Raw genomic sequence first — 22,484 nt, forward strand, 5'->3', positions numbered from 1 at the left:
ATTTTTGACGATGCCACATGTGACAAAAGGCTAACATAAAATGATGGGGATCTAAAAGGAACTGTTAGTCTATTAAAAATACTTATATTATTGTAGCTCTCCAGCAAGAAGTCAGTGTCTACTTCCTATGCGTGCATACACATATGTGGATTCATGTGTATATTTGTGCTGTTGTTACTGCTGTTTCTTTATCCATTTTTGTTCTTCTTTGCTGTTGTTGTTGTGTTGTTTGGTTTTGAGACTCCGTCTCATGTAACCCAGGCTGGCCTTGAAATCACTATGTAGCAAAGAATAACCTTGAGTACACAGCATGCTTGGTTTATGTGGTGCTAGAAATGAAATACAATGCTTTATGTCTACTGGGCAAGCTCTCTTCCCAAGTGAACTACACTCCCAGCCCTTCTTAACTTAGTTTTAAATTTTGCATTGATAGGAATGAACCTAGCGCTTTGAACACATCTGGCTCATGCTCTTTTACAGAACTATATCTTTGGCCTGTTATGATTACTTTTTTACAGGTCCAAAACTTTATTATGGGAAAAAGGAGACTCAGTCAGGCTTTACAGACTATCATGCTTGAAGGCTGTTAAACAATATTTAACTTGCACATTAGCTAACTATGCTGAACTGGTACCAATTAAATCCCTTTACACTGACAACCATAATAAAAGGATGTCTTGGAATAATAATCTGATTCAGAATACACTCATTCAGCTGTTTGTGAAGACTTTTGTGTTCCTAATTATGAATGAAAAGAATAATAATTATGTGCCAGTCTCATTAAGCTGAATGGGTACAACACTCTGAGACACACAATAAATTATAGTTTGCTGAAGACGGCTGAGGATGCTGGAAAAATAGGGCATTTAGAGAAGGGGCTGCTGAGAGCTGGCTGCTAAGGGCATCCCAGAGAAAGCGATGGACACAAAAGCTACAGTAAACTGGCTACCCTCAGGAGAGTCATGTCTTAGGACTTAGCAGTGAATGCTACATGTGTCTAAGGTGGCTTGGGGATTTGAAAATGAATTGCTTCTTCAGTCTCCTCACAAAGATGAAGGTCACAGAAATTTCCTCCATTGTGGTCTCCTCCCAGATGCTGAAAGAGGGCATTTGAATCCCACTTCACTGGGTACATGTGTTCTTTTCTATTTGGTGTTAGGCACAACCCGGAGTTGCAAGCAGGAAGCTGACTGCTTTGTCCATGTGAATTAATTTTACTTACACCAGCAGAATTACATTGTCTCAATAATTATATTTTTTTATTTATTAAAAAAGAAACACCTAACAAGCTGAAGGTAATGCAGATCTATTTCTATTTAGGGTTTTCAACAGAAATGATGAAAAAAAAAGTGTTTACTTTTTGTTTGTTGAGACAGAGTTTCTCTGTGTATCCTTGGCTGGCCTCTAATTCACAGAGATCCACCTGCCTCTGCCTCCCAGAGTGCTAGGATTACAGGTGTGAACCACAAACCACTGCACCTGGCTGAATTTACTTATTTTCTTTGGATCTTCTAGTGGTTTTTGTGCTAATTTTCAACTTCACAAAATCTAGAGTCATCTGGGAAGCCTGGTCTCTGATAATACCCATGGGGGAGTATACTGATTAACTGATGTGGAAAGATCCAGGTTAGTTATGGGCTGGACCATTCTGTGGGCAGAAGATCCAAGACTGGAGACATGGAGAGGTGGAGCTGGGGACACACACGCATCCGTTAATCTCGTCTTTGGATGTATCATGACCACCTGCTTCCAGGCCCTGCCCCTGTGTCTCTGCTACAGTGATGAAGCTCTGAACTTGAGCTGTATAAATAAATATTGCTTTTGTCAGAACATTTTATCATAGCAGCAGGCAAGAAACTAAGACAGTTCTTCTACATTCGAAACACCCAAGTTTTAGAAATGTTCCATTTCAGAAAGCCACCACCTTGTATTTTTAACCAACAAATGCTTGCATCAGTGTTCTATAAAAGGATGTTTTAAGAGTTGTTTCTCTACTTAGAAAAAAAAATCATTAGTGTCACTTCCATTTATATAACAGAAGCACAAACTCCTCTTCAGCTCACACTATATTCCTTTGCCAACAGCCATGTTTTCCCATAGTGTGTTGCTGGGGCCCTGGGTTTTGCTGTTTTTGCTTTGTGTTCCTTTTGTGGTACTGGGGATCAAACCCTCGACCTTGTCAGTGCCAAGCAAAAGACTCCATCAATTGTGCTAGCCCAAAGCCCAGGCCCAGTCTAGGCCAGGGTCGCCTCTGGCATGTGGCTGAGAGATTATCTAGAGTTAACTAAGGCAGTGAGGCCCACCTTAAAAGGGGCACCACGCCAAGTGGGTTCCCAGGCTGGATAAAATGGAGAAAGTGAGATGAGAACCAACATTCATCTCCCTGCTTCCTGACTGGGGGTGTGATGTGAGCAGCTGCCTCACCCTTCTGTTGCAATGACTTCCCACCATGACGTGCTGTGTGCAACCTTGAACTGTGGCCCCAAATAAACCCTTCCTCCCTAAAGGAAGTTGCTTTTGTCAGGTTATTTTTTCACAGCAGTAGGAAAAGTAACTAATACAACACCCCACCTCTTGGTGGAAAAAGTTTCTCCTTGTGCCCAATAGACCAGTGGTTCTCAACCATACTAATGCTGTGGCCCTTTAATTCAGTTCATCAATTTGTGGTGACCCCCCAAAATAAAATTATTTCATTGCTATGTCATAACTGTAATTTTGCTACCGTTATGAATTATAATATAAACATCTGTTGTTCTCTGATAGTCTTTGGCAACCTCTCTGAAAAGGTCATTTGCCCCTCAGAGGGGTCGTGACCCACAGGTTGAGAACCACTGCCATAGAGGGCTGCATGGCTGGAGGCCTTTAGCAATGCATCAAGGAGAGATAATCAAGCAGCATGTGGATGTTTACCTATCACATGGCTCTGGAGCGCAGAGTCAGCAGCTCTATCTTCTTCATCCTCTCGAACGTCTTCATCGACCTCTGTTCCCTGCAGCAAGAAGATACTAAAGTTCTTATTCATTGTTCTACAACAATCTTCTGCAAGCCTCACAATGATGGCACATTCTGTAATAAGCGCGCTGCTGAAACTGAATGTATGTACCTGGGTGAGGATATGAATGTATGTATACTTTATTCTGCTTTGCTTTTATCATCTGGCTTCATTACAGGTTTTAATTAAGAGAGCCCATTTCCAGAATTACAACCACAACTTTGAACGGCAGAACTTACAGGGTGCCTGGTTCTATGCATGATTTCAAGATTAACTGCTAAGGTTTTAAAACTTTATAATGGAGTCATTCACACCAGGGTATTAGGAAACATTAAAGTCTAAGAAGCTATAACTCCTCCTGAGTCACAGACTTTTGCCATAAGTTATTTTAAAAAGAATAAGGGACTATACTTAACTCATATTTAGGTCTCATGACCCTTTCCTAGAATATAACTCTCTAGGAAAATTTCCTTTTCCCCCATTATTTCCATTGTGGAATGAAGAGACCATGATGTGTATTCAGTAAGCTAGCTCACCAAGACATATTTCTAAGTGTCATTTTATAAACACCTCCTGTCTGGGCATGTGGCTAAGGTGGTAGCATGTTCTCCTAGCAGACATGAAGCCCTGGGTTCAACCCCTAGCCCCACGTAAACCAGGCATAAGAGCACACTCATAAAATCCTAGCCCTCACAAGGTGGAGGTGGGACAATAAAAGTTCAAGGTCATCCTCAGCTACATAATGAATTTGAGCTCAGTCTGAGCTATAGGTGACCCTGTCTCAATTTTTTTCCCCTTTAAGCTGGAATACTCCAGCTCCAGATAGCAAAGCTGCAAAAGGAATGGTAGAGAGAATCCTGTGAACCCTTGGTATTTTATAGATGGGGATTTTGGGGGCTGGGAAGAGTCCTTAGACTTGGCACATGTGTATTAAGTGATAACATTGCCAGGAACACCGAAACACTGGCTTTCTAATCTAATAGTGGATGCTTTGGGCATCAATGACACCAATCATAAAACAGCTGGACCACTCCGTAAGGTGCTTCCCCACAAGCATGAAGGCTAGAATCTAATCCCTCAGCGCCCATGTCAAAAAGCCATGTGTGGTGGTATGGGCTTTTAATTCTTAAAATTCCATCACCAAGGAAGTAGAAACAGGCAGATCCCCGGGGGCTCATGTGCCAACCACCCTAGCTCAGCGAAAGATCCTATCTCAAAAGCAGCCCAATGTCCCAAGGGAGGGACAGCTAAGGATGACCTCCAGCCTTTGTGGCATGCTCACATACAGATGCATGTGGCTCTTTCCCACCACGACATACAAACAAACAGAGACAGCCAACACCTCCACTGTCTGTGTCAGGAGCTCTGGCAAAGTGTGGATATCACATCACATTGGCCTGATGTTATCTGATGTTAGGGAGTGGTGCTGCCCCGGACAGTACTATGCTCGGAAGGATGCACCCTGAGATAGCGACAGCAGGGATGACACAGCATTATTGAAATGGAGGAGCTGAGATCTGAACACCGGAAGCCTGGTCATAGGCTGGTGTTCATTTACAGGGGTCTTCGTGGTTCTCAGATTTCTGTTCCCTTACACTGTGTGGACATGGTCTCAACAGCAACACAGCTGGCCCTCAGAGGAACGCCAACCCCTACAAGGGCATCTATAAAATATATTTCAGCTGCTCGTGTGCGCATCCAACAACAGCATGAACTGTACGGTGCCGTTGGCGGATCGCCTCAGGGGCTCCAGCTGAGTATGATGCCACCATCATTTCATACCAAAGGATGTAGAAAGTCATCTGCCTGCATGCTGACCTTGGGGCTAGATTTAGCTTTCTGCTTTTTACCTTCTACTTTCCCACACTTAATGGGATAAAAACAATTATTTAAACCCCATGACTGTGCTACATGTGACTTCTAGACTCACCCGAGGCCCTGGCCCTGTGGCCGGGCCCCGAGTCCCTGCATCTTTTCCAGGCTTATTAATCTATAAACGGCAGATGCTCAAGGGCTGGGGATAGGGGCTGTGGATTTGCAAGGTCTTCCTGTTGAAGCTGAGGGATGGGCAGTAACAGAGAAGGACCCATTCTCAGCTCTACTGCTCTACACAAACAGATTTCAATGCACAGGGAAAATATATTATTTAAAACTATTTGCCTCTGCAAATCAGGGGCATACTTTATTTTGGCATCAGACTCTCTTCCTAATTATATTTTCATAGGCCCTGGTTTAAATTAATTTTCACTCTGCATCATGCAGCAGGTGGGATGTGGGAACATTCCTGAGAGTCGAGTAAACTCTAGGTCAAAATGGGGAATTTGCCAAAGAGAGACTAAAGCAGCTTTTGACTAACAACTGTGGGTGCTGTTTCTGGTTTAAATGTGGTTTCTTCTTTGTGTTAGTGTCAGTTTGGGGTTATTATACATGTGTGTGTGTGCGTGTGCGTGCATACATGTGCACGCATGTGGAAGCATAAGTGTGGTGAGAATGTGGAGGCCAGAGGTTAACCTCAGGAGTTCAGGCGCCATTCTTCAGGTTCTGTCTGCTTTTTTGTTTTTGAGACAGGGTCTCTCACTGGCCTGGAGGTCCCTGATTGGGCTAGGGCAGCTGGCCAGCTGGCTCTACCCTTCCAGGGTTGGGGATACAAGTGTACGCTACCATGCCTGGTATTTTATGTGGGTTCTGAGAACTGAATTCAGGTCTTTGAGCAAGTAACTGACTGAGCTATCTTTCAGGCCCAAGTGTTGCTATTTTCATCTTCTAATGATACTTTAACCCAGGCCCACTGTGGGGCTCAAGAGCTGCTTGAGATATCGGCTTGTGATATACAACCATTAAATATCACTACCTGCATCATGACAAACTCCAACTTTCAGCACGGAGGAAATGAGTTTGCAAAAGTCCTAAGAGGCAAAAGCAAGACCACACCTACCATCAACTGATAGACACAGGCAATTTCACAATTATACTCTGTAGGAATTCCTTATTTGGAATTCTGTACATCTTCTCTGAATGAACCTAATCCTAAGAGTTTCTGATGTAAACAGCATTTTAAAAAAATCAAAATCTCCTCAAGGGCTAGGAAGAGCGACTCAGTCAGTAAAATTACTCTTCACAAAAGTATGAGGGCCTGAGCTCAAATCCCCAGAATCCACACGGAAACCAGACATGTAGTGAGAGTGTCTATAATTCTAGTACTTCTGTGGGAGGGTTGGGAAGGGGAGAATTTCCAGAAGCTTGTGGGCTGTGAACAACAAAGAAAATACCCTGCCTGAAACCAGGTGGAAAGCAAGGCCTGAGCCCCAGGTTTGACCTCTACGAGCACCGTGCACTATGAGATAGATGAGGACACACACGGACATACACAGAAGAGGGGGAAAAAGAGGAAGGGAGGTAGGGAGGGAAGGAGGAAGGGAAAGAGGAAGGGAGGGAAGAAGAGGGGTCCCTGAAAGGCCATGATTCTGGGAGGAAACAGAGATCTTTGGATAGTTCATACCTTAGAAAACTTAAACTTAGTAGAAGGAAGGCAAATGCGCAGGCTGCTTATTTGCATCAAAACAGCATTTAGAATGAAATCCTTCAATTAAGGATGCTGAAATTATTACATTTTGCAGGACTTAATAAGATGATAAGCATTTGTGTAATTATGGTACTATTTTCTGCTATTTCATCTCTTTGGTCCCATCTTAATGGGATGGTGTTTGATAATTTTTTATTAGCAGATGTGATTTTCTTCAGAAGAGGTGACACTTGGGGCGAGAGAGTCCTATCATTTAAATTAATACATGCGCATTAAAATGGCCATCTCTCTCCCACTCCCCATAAAGGTGTGTGATCCCCTCAACTTTCTTAATGATTTTTATTTTTTGTCTTGATGTGTTCAGTCAGAGCCTGGAACTGTCTTTCTTTAAAACTGCTATTCAGAAAATGATCTCATCAGAACTCTGCATTGTCTTCCTCAGTGCCCCTGATAGGCTAGATGGAAGGGGAGGAGGACCTCCCCTATCAGTGGGCTGGGGGAGGGGCATGGGAGGAGAAGAGGGAGGGAGGGCAGGATTAGGAGGGAAGAAAGGAGGGGGCCACAGCTGGGATACAAAGTGAAAAAATTATAATTAATAAAAAACAAATTAAAGGAAAAAAGAAAATGATTTCAACTCGTGGGAAGAAACAGCTTCTAGACAACAGCAAACAGAGCACATTCAGGCTAGTCTTTCTAGAGGAGGTCTTCTCCACCCTTCACTTAAAATCATAAAATCATTTTAAGTACCAAGTAACATGGCCAGTGGTCTAAGTTACACCAAAAATTGGAGTTAAGTGGCCTACAAACGATGGCAGCTGTGGGGACATAAGCCTTTAATTGAAGCTCTATAGAGAGAAAAGGATTTATTTTGGTGAAGCACTGCTAGTGCTTTTACACATTTTATCTTAACTATACTAACGAGGAATATGCAGTACTGGTGAGCTAAGTGGTTTGTGACATAAAGGGAACTGTGGAATATGTAAAAATATATGCAGACAATCTTTCTATTGTGATCACCAGTGACTGTTAGTTTTAAGTGTCACTTGACACAACAAAGGAATCATCTGGGACGGGACAGTGTCAATGTGCGGTTATTACCTTGAGTTGGACTGTGGGGGACTGTCTTAACGAAGAATGCAGAAAGATCCAGCCCATTGTGGGCAGGACCATTCCCTAGGCTGGGAGTGTGAACTGTGTGAGGGTGGAGGAATTGAGCTGAGCACAAGCAGGCAACCAAGACAGCATTCCTTTCTCTTTGCTCTTGCCCGAAGATGTGATGTGCTTTGCTGTCTAAAGTTTCTGCCTTGACTTCTCCCCAAAACAGTGGATGAGAACCTGGAATTGTGAGCTACAATAAACCCTTTCTCTATTAAGTTGCTTTTTTTTTTTTTTTTTTTTTTTTCACAGTAGTTTGTAGTGAGAATTTTGAATTCTGGTTTCTTTTAAAAAACAGCAATATTATAAGAATATGTTTTTGTTTTAATCACAGGTGTGGGGATACAGAGATGCTTTGTAGCAGCTGACTCTGATCTGCTGAGTGCTCCAGCTGAGGCATGGTTTTGCCAGCTGCAGACAGTTTTTGTGATTGTAATGTTTGGAATTCTGGGAATTTTCCAGAAGGTAAATCTTTTCTTTCTTTTTTTCTCTCATGTCTAGTGTTAGGAGGTTTAAAGGAAAGAAGCGATGTGGTAAAAGGTGGAGGAAAGGAAGAAGAACCCCTAAGGTAGCTAAATCCAGGTATAGTGTTTTATTACAGTAACAGAAGAGAAATGAAGACAGTCACTAAATATTAAAACAGTTTAAACGTCTTGGACTCTTGGGAATACATGTGATTTTACTGTTTGGAAAGTTAAGACTTTAGAGGCACGTTGCATTAGGAGGTTTAGAATAGCGCTTTTAGGGCTGAGACTATAGCTCGGGTAGATAGTTTGCTTTTCACATGTGTGCGAGGTCCCAGATTCAATGCCAAGTACTGCCTGGCAAAAAGAGGAAAACCTTTGACTTAGTGTTTCCTTGACAATGAGGTAGAGTTAGTATTCACGCTAATGCTGTGACATCTACGGTGTTATCTATCACTATTGTTTCCAACTAAACAAGTGCAGTGAGAAAACTTCTTAGCAGCACACTTTAAAATAAGCAGACTGCAAATTTACCTTGAGCCCTGGAGAAGAGGAATTCTCTTAAACTCTGAATTTTAAAAGGTTCAAGGGTATTGACAATAATGAGCAATAGTATAAGAATACATTTTGTTTTGCATCTAATCTCCTACATGGGATGATAATGCATGATAAATATGCCTTCTCTTCTATTTTCTAATATCTCAAAGGAGACTATAGCACAGTCCTTCCTGAACGTAGTAATCTTAGCCCAATTCACAAAAGTGGTTATGTGAAGAGGAGAAACAAATAACAATGTTATATTTTATATTAAGAAAAAAAAAAGCTGTGGAGATAACTCAGTGGGTAAAAGTGCTTACTCCATGAGCACCAGGACCAGAGTTCAGATTCTTAGACTCCACAAACACACAGACATGGTAGGATGAGCCTGAGATAATACAGGAGGTGGAGACAAGGGATTTCCCAGAAGCTCACAGGCCATCTAGCCTGTACTATACAACAGCAAACAAAAAACCCTGTCTCAAACAAGATGGCAACTGAAGCCCAACATACGATCACACACACGCAAAGGCACAGCTGGTCACCTAGCCAGGTTAATAATATCCCTTTATATTGAAAGCCTTCTCAGCATGACTAATTTCCTCTCTCAGCCAAGGAGAAAAATTAGCATATCCCCATTGATTATGTATACTTAGGTTGGTTAGGGAATCTGTATACTTCACAGAAAATATTAAGAGTGTTTCTTGCAGATATACTGGGAAGAGCAGAGGTCCCTTCTTTTACTCTGTGAAAAACTTCAGATGAGGAAGGAAAAGCATGTTAAATTACTTTTGCATGATGAAGTAATAAGAAAGCAAAAATGAAATTGTTAAAGCTCGATATAGGCTCCTTTTTGTTTTTTTTTTGTTTTTTTTTTTTTTTCTTTTTCTTTTTTGGTCCTTCTGTACAGTGAAGATATACCCTAAGCTGTCAGGGCCATATTAAATGGGGCATAGTTAATGGAGTGCCTGTGATAAGGGCCTCCGCTGGGCTATCAAAGCCTTCCATCAGGAGGATTGAATTTCCAGCATATTGCACGCTTCTCCACACTTCTTCTCTTCTTTTCCTTTCAGTGACACTACAAGGGCAGCTTCAGATATGCATATAATTTGTGGTTTTATAATGCAAGGGACATCAGTGTTTTCAAAGGAGGTATGATGTCATATGAGCCATGAGCTAAAATGGGGGAAAAGAAAAAAAAAAAAAACCCTGCAATGAACAGACTTAGCTTAGAATAAAGACCTCAGAGCTCTTTGGAGTCCAGACCTATCTGAGGAAAAACATTTTCAGTGTGTGTTTTAGATGTGCTTGTGAAACCCCAACCTGCGGACAGAGATGCTTCAGCAACTTGCAAACACCAATCAAGATTGCTGCTAAAATCTGTTCTCCTCTTAAAACACTGCAACTACCCCCAACCCCAATGCGGCCACTTTGTGTTTGGAACTGCCTTTCAGGAAAGCGTGCGCACGGCCTGTTTTTCTATTCTCTTTACTAACGTGTGAGGATAGAGAAAGTTTGCGTGCACGCGTGTGCACATGGTTGTCTATTCACAGGGTCAGGGAGTGATGTTGATGTCTTCTTCAGTTACTCTCTTCTTTGCTTTTTGATACAAGTTCTCTCACTGAAGTGGAAGATCACTGAATGAGGTACATTTGGTGACCAGTGAGCCCCAGAAAGCCTCCTGTCTCTTCTTCCCCAGTGCCAGGGTTACAGTAGCATGCCAGCATGCCTGGATTTTTACATGAGTACTAAGGATCCAAACTCAGGGCGTCATGCTTCCAGTCCCTGATAAAATCATTTTATGCCAGGAACATTTTGTTATTTTGAAGTACTTTAAACATGTATCCACTGGAACAATTAAAAATTAACCCAATCACACAGCATATAATGAATTGTGGGGAGAGTAAGTACAATGTAAAGAAACTTAAAGAATAGCACACGAAACTAGCTTATCCTTGGGAAATACTAAAACAAAAACACCTCTTTATGCAGCTCACTACTCCATCTAAACAGCATTACCTGTTATGTATAGCTTCCATGAAAAAGAAACACAAACCAGCAAAAGAGCAAACATGTTCTTAAATCACCTGGCATTTTCATATATACAATCCTGTTCCTCTTTTGTGGCTGTTGATACTAGAATCATGATCAAAACAACTTTCTAGCACTGGATGTCCTTCTAAGGTGCCACTGGTAGCGTCCCTCACTGGCCATGCACAGAGAGTGCAGTGTGGTCTGGAACACACCAGAAGAGAGCAGTATTCCCAGAGGGAGCCACACCCCGCAAGGCCTAGGTGCCACTTCTAGCAGTGGCTGTCTGGGTTTCTCTTTGCTTTAAAATATTTTCTCTCTGGTTAGCAGATGGCTCAGTAGTTAAAGTGCTTGGCATGTAAGTGAGAGGACCCGAGTTTGGATGCTCAGCACCCATGTAAAGCTGGGCATTGTAGTGTACGTCTGTAATCTCTGAGACGGGGTGGGGCATGGAGACAGGAGAACCGCGGAATCTTGTGGGCCAGCAAGCTTGCTGCATTTCGTGAATCGGAGATCCTGTCTCAGGGTGGAAGGGGAGGCTGGCACTGGAGGCTCTCCTCCGCTCTCCACACGTTAGCGGGTGACACATTGCTACTCACACACAAATGTACACACTTGTGGGAGAGGAGAGAGTAGGGAGACAGAGGTAGGGGAGAAGGAGAGAGAGACTTACCCAGAGATGTAGTTTTCGTATCAAAACCACAGTCTTTTCCAGATGGCCACCCCTCCCCTCTACCAGAACCTCTCAGAACCAGGCATTTTCTAGCAGCATGGAGAAGCACTTACCAAGCATTCTCTTGGTTTTTCCATATCGACTTTGGTTTTGATGTTTTTCTTTTGACTTCCTTGAGTGCTGACAGAGCCGCTGGCGAAGCAGGAGCCCTGGGAGGTGCCCTCTAACACGTTCCTGCAGGAAACACCCTTTGATCCACTTTCTGTCTGCAGAGCGGCTCTCTTATCAACTCTGCAGGTAGAAAGTGATTCCTCTGATAAATTACATCGGCCGTTTTCAATCATGCTCTTCTTCCAGCCCTTCAGTGTTTAAGGTAACCTCAGTGTGGCTCTTTGTCTTCAAAACTTTCACTGGTAAGTGTTGCTCTCCAGCCTTGAGCAAAAATATCTTCAAATATTTCACTAGGGTGTCAATTTACACTTGCAAGGATAATAACTTATCTTATTACACCACTTAATACCGTGCGTACACATGCAAAGAGGTTTGTGTGCGCTGGTGTGTGCATATGTGTGAGTGTGTGCATGGCTATGAGCACGTGCCTTTGTGTGCGTGTTTGTTAGTTATACGATGTCTTCTTGTGTGTTTTTCCTTAGGTGTTTGTGATGCAGAATATTTCATTGGCCTGGAACTTCCAAGCAGGCCAGGCTGGCTGACTGGAGAAGCCCAAGGCTCTGTCTTCTCCACGTCTTCTGCAGTGAGATTACACGCCTGTGCCACCATGCTTGGCTTTTGTTTATGTGGGTTCTGAAGTTGGAGTTCTGCTCTTCTTGCTTGCGTGGCAAGCACATTACTGACTGAGCCATCTCCCCGTTACCTCTATTTTATTTTTATAATTGCTTTTGGGGAGGGACAGAATATAAAACGCCAAAGGGTGATTGCTAAATACATTTCTGGCTTAAGATCAGCAAGAAAAGTAATTACTTCTGGAAAGTTCTAAGTATACATTTGCTCAGTGCGATCAATGAAATTGGCATGCTTTCAAACGTGTGTGTAATTTTCTTCCATTTCATGCAATGTGGGTACATTCATGGTTCCTGGTGTGGGTTGAATTGCTATCAACCTGGATGTAACTCACCATTCTTTAATTTCAAAGACCATTGGCTTGGTTAAGAAAGGAACATGAAGTAAATTATCATTTTATTGCTAACTTTTATTTCACTTTTTAAATTATAGCTAATGTATAAGAGACTGCACTATCTGTGTGTATGGAGACTATGCTTGGCTAGTATTTAATGATCAGGAAGTAAACAGCTCTCCTTGGGTTGGGGAGGCAGAGGGACCCCTCTACATGGCCCTTCTCTGTTCCCATGAGTTACCTGTTTAGAAGTTCTGTCATGAAGGCATCTTTTGTTGAGCACACATCAGGGCTGGGTCTATTTCTTGGCTCCCACTTCATTTGGTTATAAATGTCTGGTGATGCTTTCAGATTATCTGTGCTTTGCAAACCATCATTTGGACTCAGACCATCTGCCGCCTTGGGACCCCTGTTCAGCTCATTTTCTGTCTTGGATTGTACTTCAGCTTTCTTCTTCTCTTTCTTCCTCTCTGATTTTAGTTTTGTATCTTTCTTTTCTACTTTACTTTTGGAAGCCTCCGCTCTCCTGCTACTAAGAGCTGGAAGTCTGCTCTTTCGAAAACCAAACCAGCTGGTGAATGAAGGCCCTGCCTTGGGCTTCACTTCCACAGAGGCAGACTTTGTCTGTACTTGGCCCTTTTCCACATTCTCTTGAATGCACAACATGACCTTTTCTTCGATGGAGGGTGAGAGGGGGGCTTCTGTGCTCGCGACACTAGTCCCAGTTGGAGAAGCATCTGGAATCCTTCCAGAAGTTTCTAGCTTGGAGATCCCATTTGTTTCCAAATTGTTTGGATGCTGTAACCTCCCTGGGACTAGCAGGGATTGAGGGCAGTCTGATGGGATGGATGGATGCCTATGGTGGTCACTGCTAGATTGCTCATATACATCTATCCCAGGACATTCTTCCGGGGTAGATATTTGTTGGACTTCTACTCCAGGAATCAGGAGTCCTTCTGGCCTTGTAAGCATCCTCAAAGGTAACTTGCTTGGGCTTCCGTGCTGGCTGCTTGAACTTCCTGTGCTACAGAGGGAGCCCTGCCTAGAAAAGGAGTGTCCCAGTGGCCTTCCACCATTCGGCAGATGGTCAGATGTTGACGCAGAGGGCGTCTTGCTTGTGGATCCTTCCACGGAGATGTTCTGCCTGGTGAGGGAATTGCCTCTTTCAGCTGTGTTAGTAATGATCTGAGTTCGAATCTTGCCTGGCCCTTCTGTTGGGGGTGTGGAGGGCTTCTCTCCCAAGTGGATGCTAAAGCTCTGGCTCCGAGCTTTGGCTCCATTCATGCCTAGGGCTGGCTTTAGGTGTGGCTTGCTGGAGGAGAAGGACCTCTTTATGGATCTGTTCTCCGCCCCATCTCTCCCATCAGCTTTGGAGGTGCTGCTTTCTGGTGACTCTGGCAATGCTGACTCTACGGGAAGCTCTCGCGGAGCTAGCAAAGCTGTTGTTCTCTCATCTCTGGAAGTCTCCAGACTTGCTGGGTCTCTGGAGTCCTCAGGATTAGTCTTGTTCACCATCACAGAACTTCTAGAAGCTTCATTTAAACTATCCTTTTCTTGTTTCCCGGGCATCATGGATGTTTTCCTGAGCAACTGAGGAGACTTCATGAGAACTTTGAGTCCTACTGGGAGTCGAGTTTTCGGTCCTTTCTCGGGAGGGTTTTGAGAGCCTTGTGAGCTGCCCTGGTTTCTGCAGGATGAGGAAGATGAGGAGGGACTGTTAACCTGAGGGGTCAAGGACTCATTTGCCCCTGAGAAGGAAGGCCTGTGGGGTATCGTAGTGCTGTCACTCAACTGTCCTTTTCTCCCTGGAGACAGGCTTTTAGAGCATGTCACCTCCAGCAGTCCATAAGTTAAAGGACAAGTCTTGGGTGTTTGTAACTCAGTGTCCATGTGTGTGGTTCCAAGTGCTTGGTGAGGGAGAGGTTTGGGGATGCCTCTCTTTGGAGAGACTTTTGTTGGCCCTGGCATCATTACAGCAAATGTGCTGGAGGCTGTGCGCTCAGGGTACTGGCTATGTACCACTGCTTCGGTGGGTGATAGGGCTGGAGGGAAGGCTGGCTTTTTGCAGGCCATAGACGGTTTCTTCTTCTGTATTTCTGACATAGCTGGAGTGGAAGAGATGACAGGAGCAGAGCATTCTTTCAGTGGTGGAGATGTCAACCCTGTAATTACAGTGTCACCAGGGACCCTAGTTTCAGGTTTGGCAGGCGATGGCAGTGGTAGATAGTCGTAACTGGGTCTGACCAGGAGAGAAACTGATCTCCCCGGAGGGGGTGGGGGAGAGGGAGATCTCACTCTTATCTCTGGTCCAGAGCCACAGCGTTTGGCCCTCATGGCAGATTCGCCACTGTCACCAATCCCCATGAGATGCCGTGACTGAATGCCGGTACCCTGACTCTTGGGACATTGAACCCAGTTCTTCTTATTGGAACTTTTGGGGATATGAGAAGGCTGGATAGGGTGTTTTGGAATGTGTGATTCTGGCAGTGTATCACAGAAAGAACCGGGGCTGCCTGTCTTTATGCACTGTGGGAGTTTTCCTGGAGGAGACCCTGCCATCTTTTCGAGAGTTACTAGGCCACCAGAGGAGACTAGCATGGCAGGCACAGGCTCCACCAGTTTTGCTTTATGAGGTGAAGACTTGCCTCTGGAAGGAATTTTTGTCAGACCTTGCTTTGCATAGACACCTGTGTTTGCCATAGCTCTAGAATTACTCTGCCAGGCTACACCTTGTGCTGGTTTGGCGAGTTTTGGTCGTTGGGAATTCAGAGTTACTATAGTCTGAGAGCTGAAGGAGTCATTCAGAGCTGTGGGAATACTGTTCTCATCTTTTGGAATGTTTTTCTCAGTCTCCTCTTCAGGTTTCTTCAGAAAAGGATAGTCTCCTGCAGTAGCTCCCGGCTGCAAATGAGTAAGTCCCTGAGGTGAAAGTTCAGTGAGTTCCTCTGAGGGCCCAGCAGGGGCTGGGTTGATGGAAATTTCATCCCTGGTCACAGTGACAACTCCAGTCTGGTGAGAGCTGAATTCAACAGGTTCTCCATTTTCTGCATCAAATATGACCGTGACACATTCTTCAGAAGCGGTCCTCTTGACAACCCTTTGCTGCTTGATGAAACTGAATGTCTTTGGCCTTGTCTCTAAGTGGGAGGGACATTCCTCTTCGCCCACATCACGAGAGTCACAGTCAGACTTTCCAAATCCCACATCTAGGTTCTCCATGGACTTGTCGGTGTCTCCGGTCACTGACAGGTCTGAAGGGCTTCTCTCATTGCTGCTCTCTATGTGCAGCTCATTCAGGGCTTCGTTGTCATCAGTATCTGAAAGCTGAAGGTTCAGAGCCACATGGCCATGACCTTGGCTGTGTGGGTCCCTGTCCCTTTGTACCCAGGGAAGGTGCATGCTGGGGCATAGTTTCCTCTCCAAGGGACAGTGGCTAGCACAACGAGCTAGCCTTTCAGGCATTTCCCTGGTATAAACCGAGGCTGTGCCTTCTGAAAAGTATTTTCCGCATGGATCCCAGCTAAACAGACTGTCTGAAACACTGTGGGTTAATTTACTGCCCTGAACCCTGCAGCCCTGGCTAGATGCTGCTAGTGGCGAGGCTGCAGATGGGAAACCTTCATGTACATCCTCATGAGAATTTGCATCATAGATGAAGGTGTGATGGAGATCCTTGCAAGAGATCCCTATGCCAGGTGGTTTGCATGGAGGGTACTCCTTGAGGCTGCTGTTTTTAATTCCTGGAGAATAGATCCCTTCATTTGAGTTCATGCAATCTTTATAACCCCATTTGGTTATCACTGATGGTGGTTCAAGTAACACCTTCCTCTTCTGTAGCTTCCTCAGCCCTTCCAAAATGTGGCTTTCTTTGATACGGGTTGGAGGTAGTTCATCTGTAGGGCTGGCGAAGCCACTTGGGAGCGAAGAATCAATACTCTGTCTTTTATCCCAGTTTTGTGAAGATTGCTAGGAAAACAAACAAACAAACAAACAAACAAATAGGTATCAGAGATGATTGAACCAAATATATCTCAACCCCCTCAAAAAAAAAACAAAGAAAAAGCCCCTTGCTAGATTTAATTTGTATAAGTGGGTGATAAATATTCACATATAAACAATCTGTACAATGCTAACTATCCAGTAAACGTTGATGCTGCAAGATCCTCTGCTAAGCTGTATGGTGAAACAGAGAAATGGATTGTAGTAACTGTGTCTTTAAGGGTAGAAAATCCAACTGGAGTGAGGGGCCTTTGCTACAGCTAACTATGTGTCAAGAAAATACATATGAGAAGCAGGAATTGGATGGATATTCTAGAGGATCATAGGGAAGACCCCCGGGTCTATTTGGAGGTGGTGAGAGGCATACAGGAGAGTCATTTGATTTCTTTATAAGTTTAGCCACTCCTTGAAAGACACATGGGTTTACCTAAAGTTCTAAGTTAGGAAATGTCTTCCATGTGGAAGAAATGGAATGGTCAAAGATACAAATCAGCAAGGTATGTTCAAGTCGCACCTAGAAACTGGCGGAAGAGAACACATCCTCACTATAAGGAGAGAACAGGGAAGAGTTAGGAGGGGAAGCCAACCCAACTGGGCACTCTAACATTTGATAGTTCTGTGTCTTCATAAATGCCCGGGAAAGGTTATCATGTGCACTGCATACATACAGATATGTGTGCATATCTATCCGAATAACTGGGCATTAGTGGCACCATCCCTGTGGTAATTCTTCTTCTAGTGACGTTAGCAGGCCAGTTTCTTATCCTTGCACCTTCCCAAATGCCAGCCTCATTTTCAAAAAGTGTATGGGAGATGAAAGATGGTGAGCCTCACATGTGTGCTTTTCACAAAGTGGGCAACAAGGAATAGGAGAGGAGAGATCGGAAGCAGATGCACCGAACACCTGCTGCCAAGCCACCACTGGCACGCTGCCTTAACTGCATCTTCAGACCACCAGGAGAGAGACACTGTGAGCCTTTCCTTTCGCTATGAGACTCTGAGGTTCAGCGAGCCTGCTCTGTGGCAGGTCTCAGAAACAGGAGAGATTTGGAGCAATCGTTTGGACTCATGCCCCCTACCTCTGGAACTTTCTACAACCCTGTCAAATTTGTTTCCACTGCCACACTCTTAACTGGGTGCTGCCTGGCCACATCAAGCTTAACTTCTAGTCTGCATTATCTGGTGTTAAACAAACCCCACAGGAGATCTTGGCGGTGTTTCTCCAATAGCACTTCAGAGTCTGAATGAGAAACTAGCGCCCTGGGACACTGAAGGGCGGACCTCCTTGAAAAATTGATTTTGTTCTTAATCACATGAATGTGGGCATGTGTCTGTGTTGTGTGGGTGTGCACACATGACTAACGGGCTCATAAAGGCCAGAAGCGGGCGTTAGTAGCCCTGGAGCTGGAGACGCGGCTGGCCGTGAGCCGCCCAGCACGGCTGATGGGAACTGGGGTCTTCCGAAAGAACAGTGGGCAGACTTCATCGCCACACCGTCTTTCCAGCCCTGTTCAGGACCTTTCCAAAATGGCTAATGGTGACTAACTTTAGGAGCAAATATGGCTTTTCCAGAGGATCTTATTATCAGCTGGCCCCTGTCAACAAGTCTGAATATTAAGCAAATTCAGACATTAAAAAGTACCAGCAACTTCCATCAGAAACTGAGCTGTTTTGTTAGCTATGGACACTAGATTATATCTAAGCCATTTTCATGAAATTTACTCTTGCTATCTCCAGCACACACATTTATTTGTCTTGACGCTGATTATTTATTTTCTTCAGAAAACCCTCCAATGTCTGGAGCTGCTGGGAGAGATGTAATTTGCTGACACTGCCCTTTTCTTCTTGGAGTTTCTGTCTTTAAATTTAGGGAATTGCACCATTCAAAGCTACTCTGGAAATCCATCAAAGAGTGTGGGTATTCTAGACAGAAGCAAGAATGAATGGACTTCCACAACGTGTGTTTCTAAGATTTCCCATGGTCCTGAGAGTCACACTGATAGCAGAGATGAGAGGCCAGGAAACAGGGCCTAGCAAGAGTTTGAATGTGGTGGATCTGTTTAACCCAGAAAGTAAACTCAGCTTCGCCCACCCACCTCTTCTTCTCCTGCCCAAAGCCTATCCAAGTTATATTTCAATATACCACAAAAGTCAGAGGCTGTGAATCTCCTGATGAGATAAGCCACATCCCTCCCTGAGCCGCCCACGGGAGCTGTGGACCAATCTTGAATGTTGTCAGGGGAGGCACGGGAACGTGAGAACCCCATGGATGATAGCATGGGGATGGCCATTTCCCACCACTATCACGTTCTTTGTTCAACAAATAGGGGGCAACAGAGAAGACCTAAGGATGCTTCTCATAAGCTAAGGACAGAGTTTAATGTCCTCAGCTCCTTTCTATGTCTCACCAGGAAAATATTCAATTTTATTTATTTTTAGTAGAAGTTGTTGGTGTTTATGAGGATAACTCCATGCCAATAGCAGGTATAAGCTTTCTACATGTAAGAAAGACTAAACAAGGCCAAGACAGCAGAGCCATCAACAGTAAAGGCTCGACAACCAATGCCTGGTTTTACCGTGCACTGCCATGTCCTTAGGTCAGATACTTAAATTCTCAGAACCTTGGTTTTCTTGGCTAAAATCTGGGGGGGGGGGGGGTGGCTGGAGCGGAGAATAGCTCAGCCAGTCAAGCGCTTATGTGTACACACGAGGACCCGAGTTTGACCCCCAGGACCCACTTTAAAAAATGCCGGGAATATCTTTTTCAATCACTTTCCTCTGGCAGGGCTACCTCACCAGCCATAGAGGAAGAAGGTGTACTCAGTCCTGATGTGATTTGGTGTGCTGCATGGGTTGGTTAGGGGGATTTCCCTTTTCTGAGGAGTAGGGAAGGGAGGTTAGCGAGAGCAGGGAGGGAGTTGGGGATGGGAGGTGAGGCGGGAGGGGGCTATAATCAGCGAATGAATAAATGAATAAATTTTAAAAAGATGCCAGGCATGAAGGTATGTGCTTCATGCATAGGTGAAACCCAGCATAGGTGAGCCAGAGCCAGGAAGATCCCTGGGGCTTGCTGCAGCTGGCCTGCCAATGACTTCTGAACTCCATATGCAGACACACGCGTGTGCATGCACACACACACACACACACACACACACACACACACACACACATACACAGGCATATATGTGTACCCAGCATGCACACATGCATATATATACAGATGGGGAAACATGTTGTTAGTATTAAATGAGTTAATATCTGTACAGTACTTTTAAGAGTGGGCCACATATGGTAGCAAGTGAGACCTATCAGAGCCAGATTTCCCTGTTGAGAAAGGCTAGTGAATTTTACACAAGCTTCTTCTTTCTGTTTCTACAACAAATGATATTTAAAAAAGAGTTGTGAGCTCAAAAAAAAGCTATTACTCACACATTTGTTATTACATAATTTAACAATGTGTTCCTGTTTGGAATCCTGTGATTTATTATGTAAGTCAATACTAAATGAACACTCAACAACAGGCACAAATTGCAGGAATAATATAACTTTAGAATGTCTTGAGGGTCTGGATATAGCTCGCTGGGGCCCTGAGAACTAAAAGCATACTTTGTGAGCTGTCACAGGGTGTAAACTGTCACAGGTATAGTTGGATTAGGACTGGGTGGCCATGAGTGACTCTTCAGGATCTTGAGGGCTTTTTTTTTCTTTTCCCCTCTTTCAGGGGAGAGATTGCTTTAGTATATCAAAGACTGTCCTAGTTAGAAAAATACCCAACGGTTATATTTTAGATTGATACATATGATGTCCAGATGGTGGGCAAGATTCTTGTCATGCAAACATGAGGATCCAAATTTGTTCCCTAGATCCAAAATAAAAACCTTGGCTATTCTAGTGGGCACTTCTAATTCTAGTAGTAATGAGGCAGATACAGGTGGACCGCTAGGGCTTGCTGGCCAGCCAGCCTGGACTGATCTGAGAGTTCTAGATCAACGAGAGGTCCTGGCTCAAAATTTGAAAGATGAACAGAAAGCTCCTGAGGACCAACCCGAGGCTGTCCTTTGGCCTACAGACAAAGAGTCACATACATACACATATCTGAATACACACATGCATACACAAACAAAAAATATAGGAAGTAAAAAAAGGCCATTGGCAAGAAGGCAGCAAGCAGAATGAGAATAAAGTGTGAGGAGGGGTGGGAAAGGGCCTAGCAGCTGTTAAGAGAACTCGTGCTCTTTCAGAGGACCCAAGTTTAGCTTCCAGCCCCTGCATCAAGGGGAGAAGGCCCACAACCACCTGTAACCCTCCTTCAAAGGGATCTAATGCCCTCTTTTGGCCCATGTGGACACACATATGCAAGTACACATGTCCACAAACATACACATACATAAAAAAATTCCTCTAAAAGACAAAGTGAGAAGAGAAGGGTGTCGTGGGAGCCAGTAACTTTCAGGAACATGCTGAGATAAGAAAACCACCCTGACAATAGTCCTTGCCTCTCCTTGGCCAGGGCCCTGGCAGTCACTATTCAGAGCTCTGAACTGCTCCTTATGGGAGTAATTTAGATAATGCAGCTGGCACTCTGCTTTGCATTAGAAGCCCAAGTCTACAGGAACAGCCTCAAAATGCAAGCTTGAAATATTTTTCAGAGCTCTGGTTCAGCAGATGACAAAGCTATCCTCTCACCGGCAGAGTCTATGAGTTCTGGAGTTTCCTTGGTTTCTAAAGTGCTGAAAGCATGTATGAAATTCATCCAAAGAGTAGAAATGTCACCCTTGCGTACTCTGATTTGCAATCTCAATCCCAGTGTACTTTGCTTCCCTTTAACTTTGGGATAACTGCTAAAATAGTTATTTTAAGATACTTGGCTTGTTCCAATATGCAAGGAAGCTCGCTCAGAGGTTTCAGCTCTGTGAGCTTTGTGCAGTTGGGGGGAACATTCCTGTGGGAACAATTGTCTCACTTCCTAGAAGGGGGTAGGGAGATTGCTTGTCAAATGAGGATGAGAATCTTGTATTGGATCCCCAGAACCTCCACAAAAAAAGCTGGGGTACAATGATGAAGAGGCAGCGGCAGGTAGAGGCACACTGATTAGTCAGACTAGCTAAATTGATGAGTTCAAGCTCCAAGACAGAGACAGAGGGGGCCTCAAACAACAATATGGACAGGTCCTGAGGAAGGACAGCAGAGGATGATGTTTAGAATTCATAGGCACCAATACACATACATTTGTGTGTTTACATGCACATTTATATATGTATGTATGTATGTATGTATACACATATATGTATACATATATATACACAAAATAAGACATTCCTGGCATGTAAGAAAGGACAGGTCCCCTTTTGTCCAAACCTTGCTCTCTATGTCCTGTGCCTGTAATTCATCTGTGTGCCCTGTGGTTATCTGACGCACAGCCCCATCTTGTTTTCTGTTTTAGGAGCCTACAGAATTGATGGGTGATGGACTCCATGGTCCACAGGCAAATGTTCAGCAAATGCTCATTTCCTTAGCATCACCCCTCTGCCTCCACTACCAAATTGCAGCAGGCACAGGTTCCTCCTGGTCTCTCTGAAGCTGCCCTGCCTACCCGGAACCTTACCCTTTTCCCAGTGAGCTTCCTGTCTTGCCACGTGTAGGAGGAGCCACTGGAGTACTCGCTGCAGGTGCTTGACAGTGATAGCTCGCTGCTGCTGCTGCAGCTGTTTCGAGGACAGAGATGATCAGGGATGACAACCCCCGGGCCAGAGTGTTTCAAGGCTGGACTTCCTGATTTTGTGTTCTGGAGGTGTTCCTGTAAAAGCAGGACAGGGCTGAGCAAAATATTGGCTTAAGAAGAAGTAAGCATCCAGTGAACTTAGAATGAGTGGCTAGAAGCGCAGGCTTGGGAGCACAAAGACCTTAGGCTCAGATCTTGGCTCTGCCGTGTGTGTGTGTGTGTGTGTGTGTGTGTGTGTGTGTGTGTGTGTGTG

The 22,484-nt window shown here is 44.3% G+C and overlaps 1 protein-coding gene across 4 annotated transcripts in view; it reads right to left on the minus strand.

Annotated features, from left to right (window-relative positions):
- Nucleotides 1-22,484, minus strand: part of Nckap5 (NCK associated protein 5) — a 698,576-nt gene that overhangs the window by 62,373 nt on the left and 613,719 nt on the right. For 3 of the 4 annotated variants that reach the window (XM_055601990.1, XM_055601996.1, XM_055602014.1), the window contains exons 10-13: nt 22,115-22,306; nt 12,752-16,476; nt 11,489-11,666; nt 2,911-2,989 (exon numbers count right to left, since the gene is read on the minus strand). In XM_055601990.1, the coding sequence (XP_055457965.1) occupies nt 2,911-2,989; nt 11,489-11,666; nt 12,752-16,476; nt 22,115-22,306 (4,174 nt within the window). The remainder of the gene's footprint in view (nt 1-2,910; nt 2,990-11,488; nt 11,667-12,751; nt 16,477-22,114; nt 22,307-22,484) is intronic. The other variant, XM_055602004.1, reaches the window with a different exon arrangement.

Source organism: Psammomys obesus, unplaced genomic scaffold (assembly GCF_907164565.1).
Source record: "Psammomys obesus unplaced genomic scaffold, mPsaObe1.curated_primary_1811, whole genome shotgun sequence".
In the NCBI taxonomy this organism is placed as follows: Eukaryota; Metazoa; Chordata; class Mammalia; order Rodentia; family Muridae; genus Psammomys; species Psammomys obesus.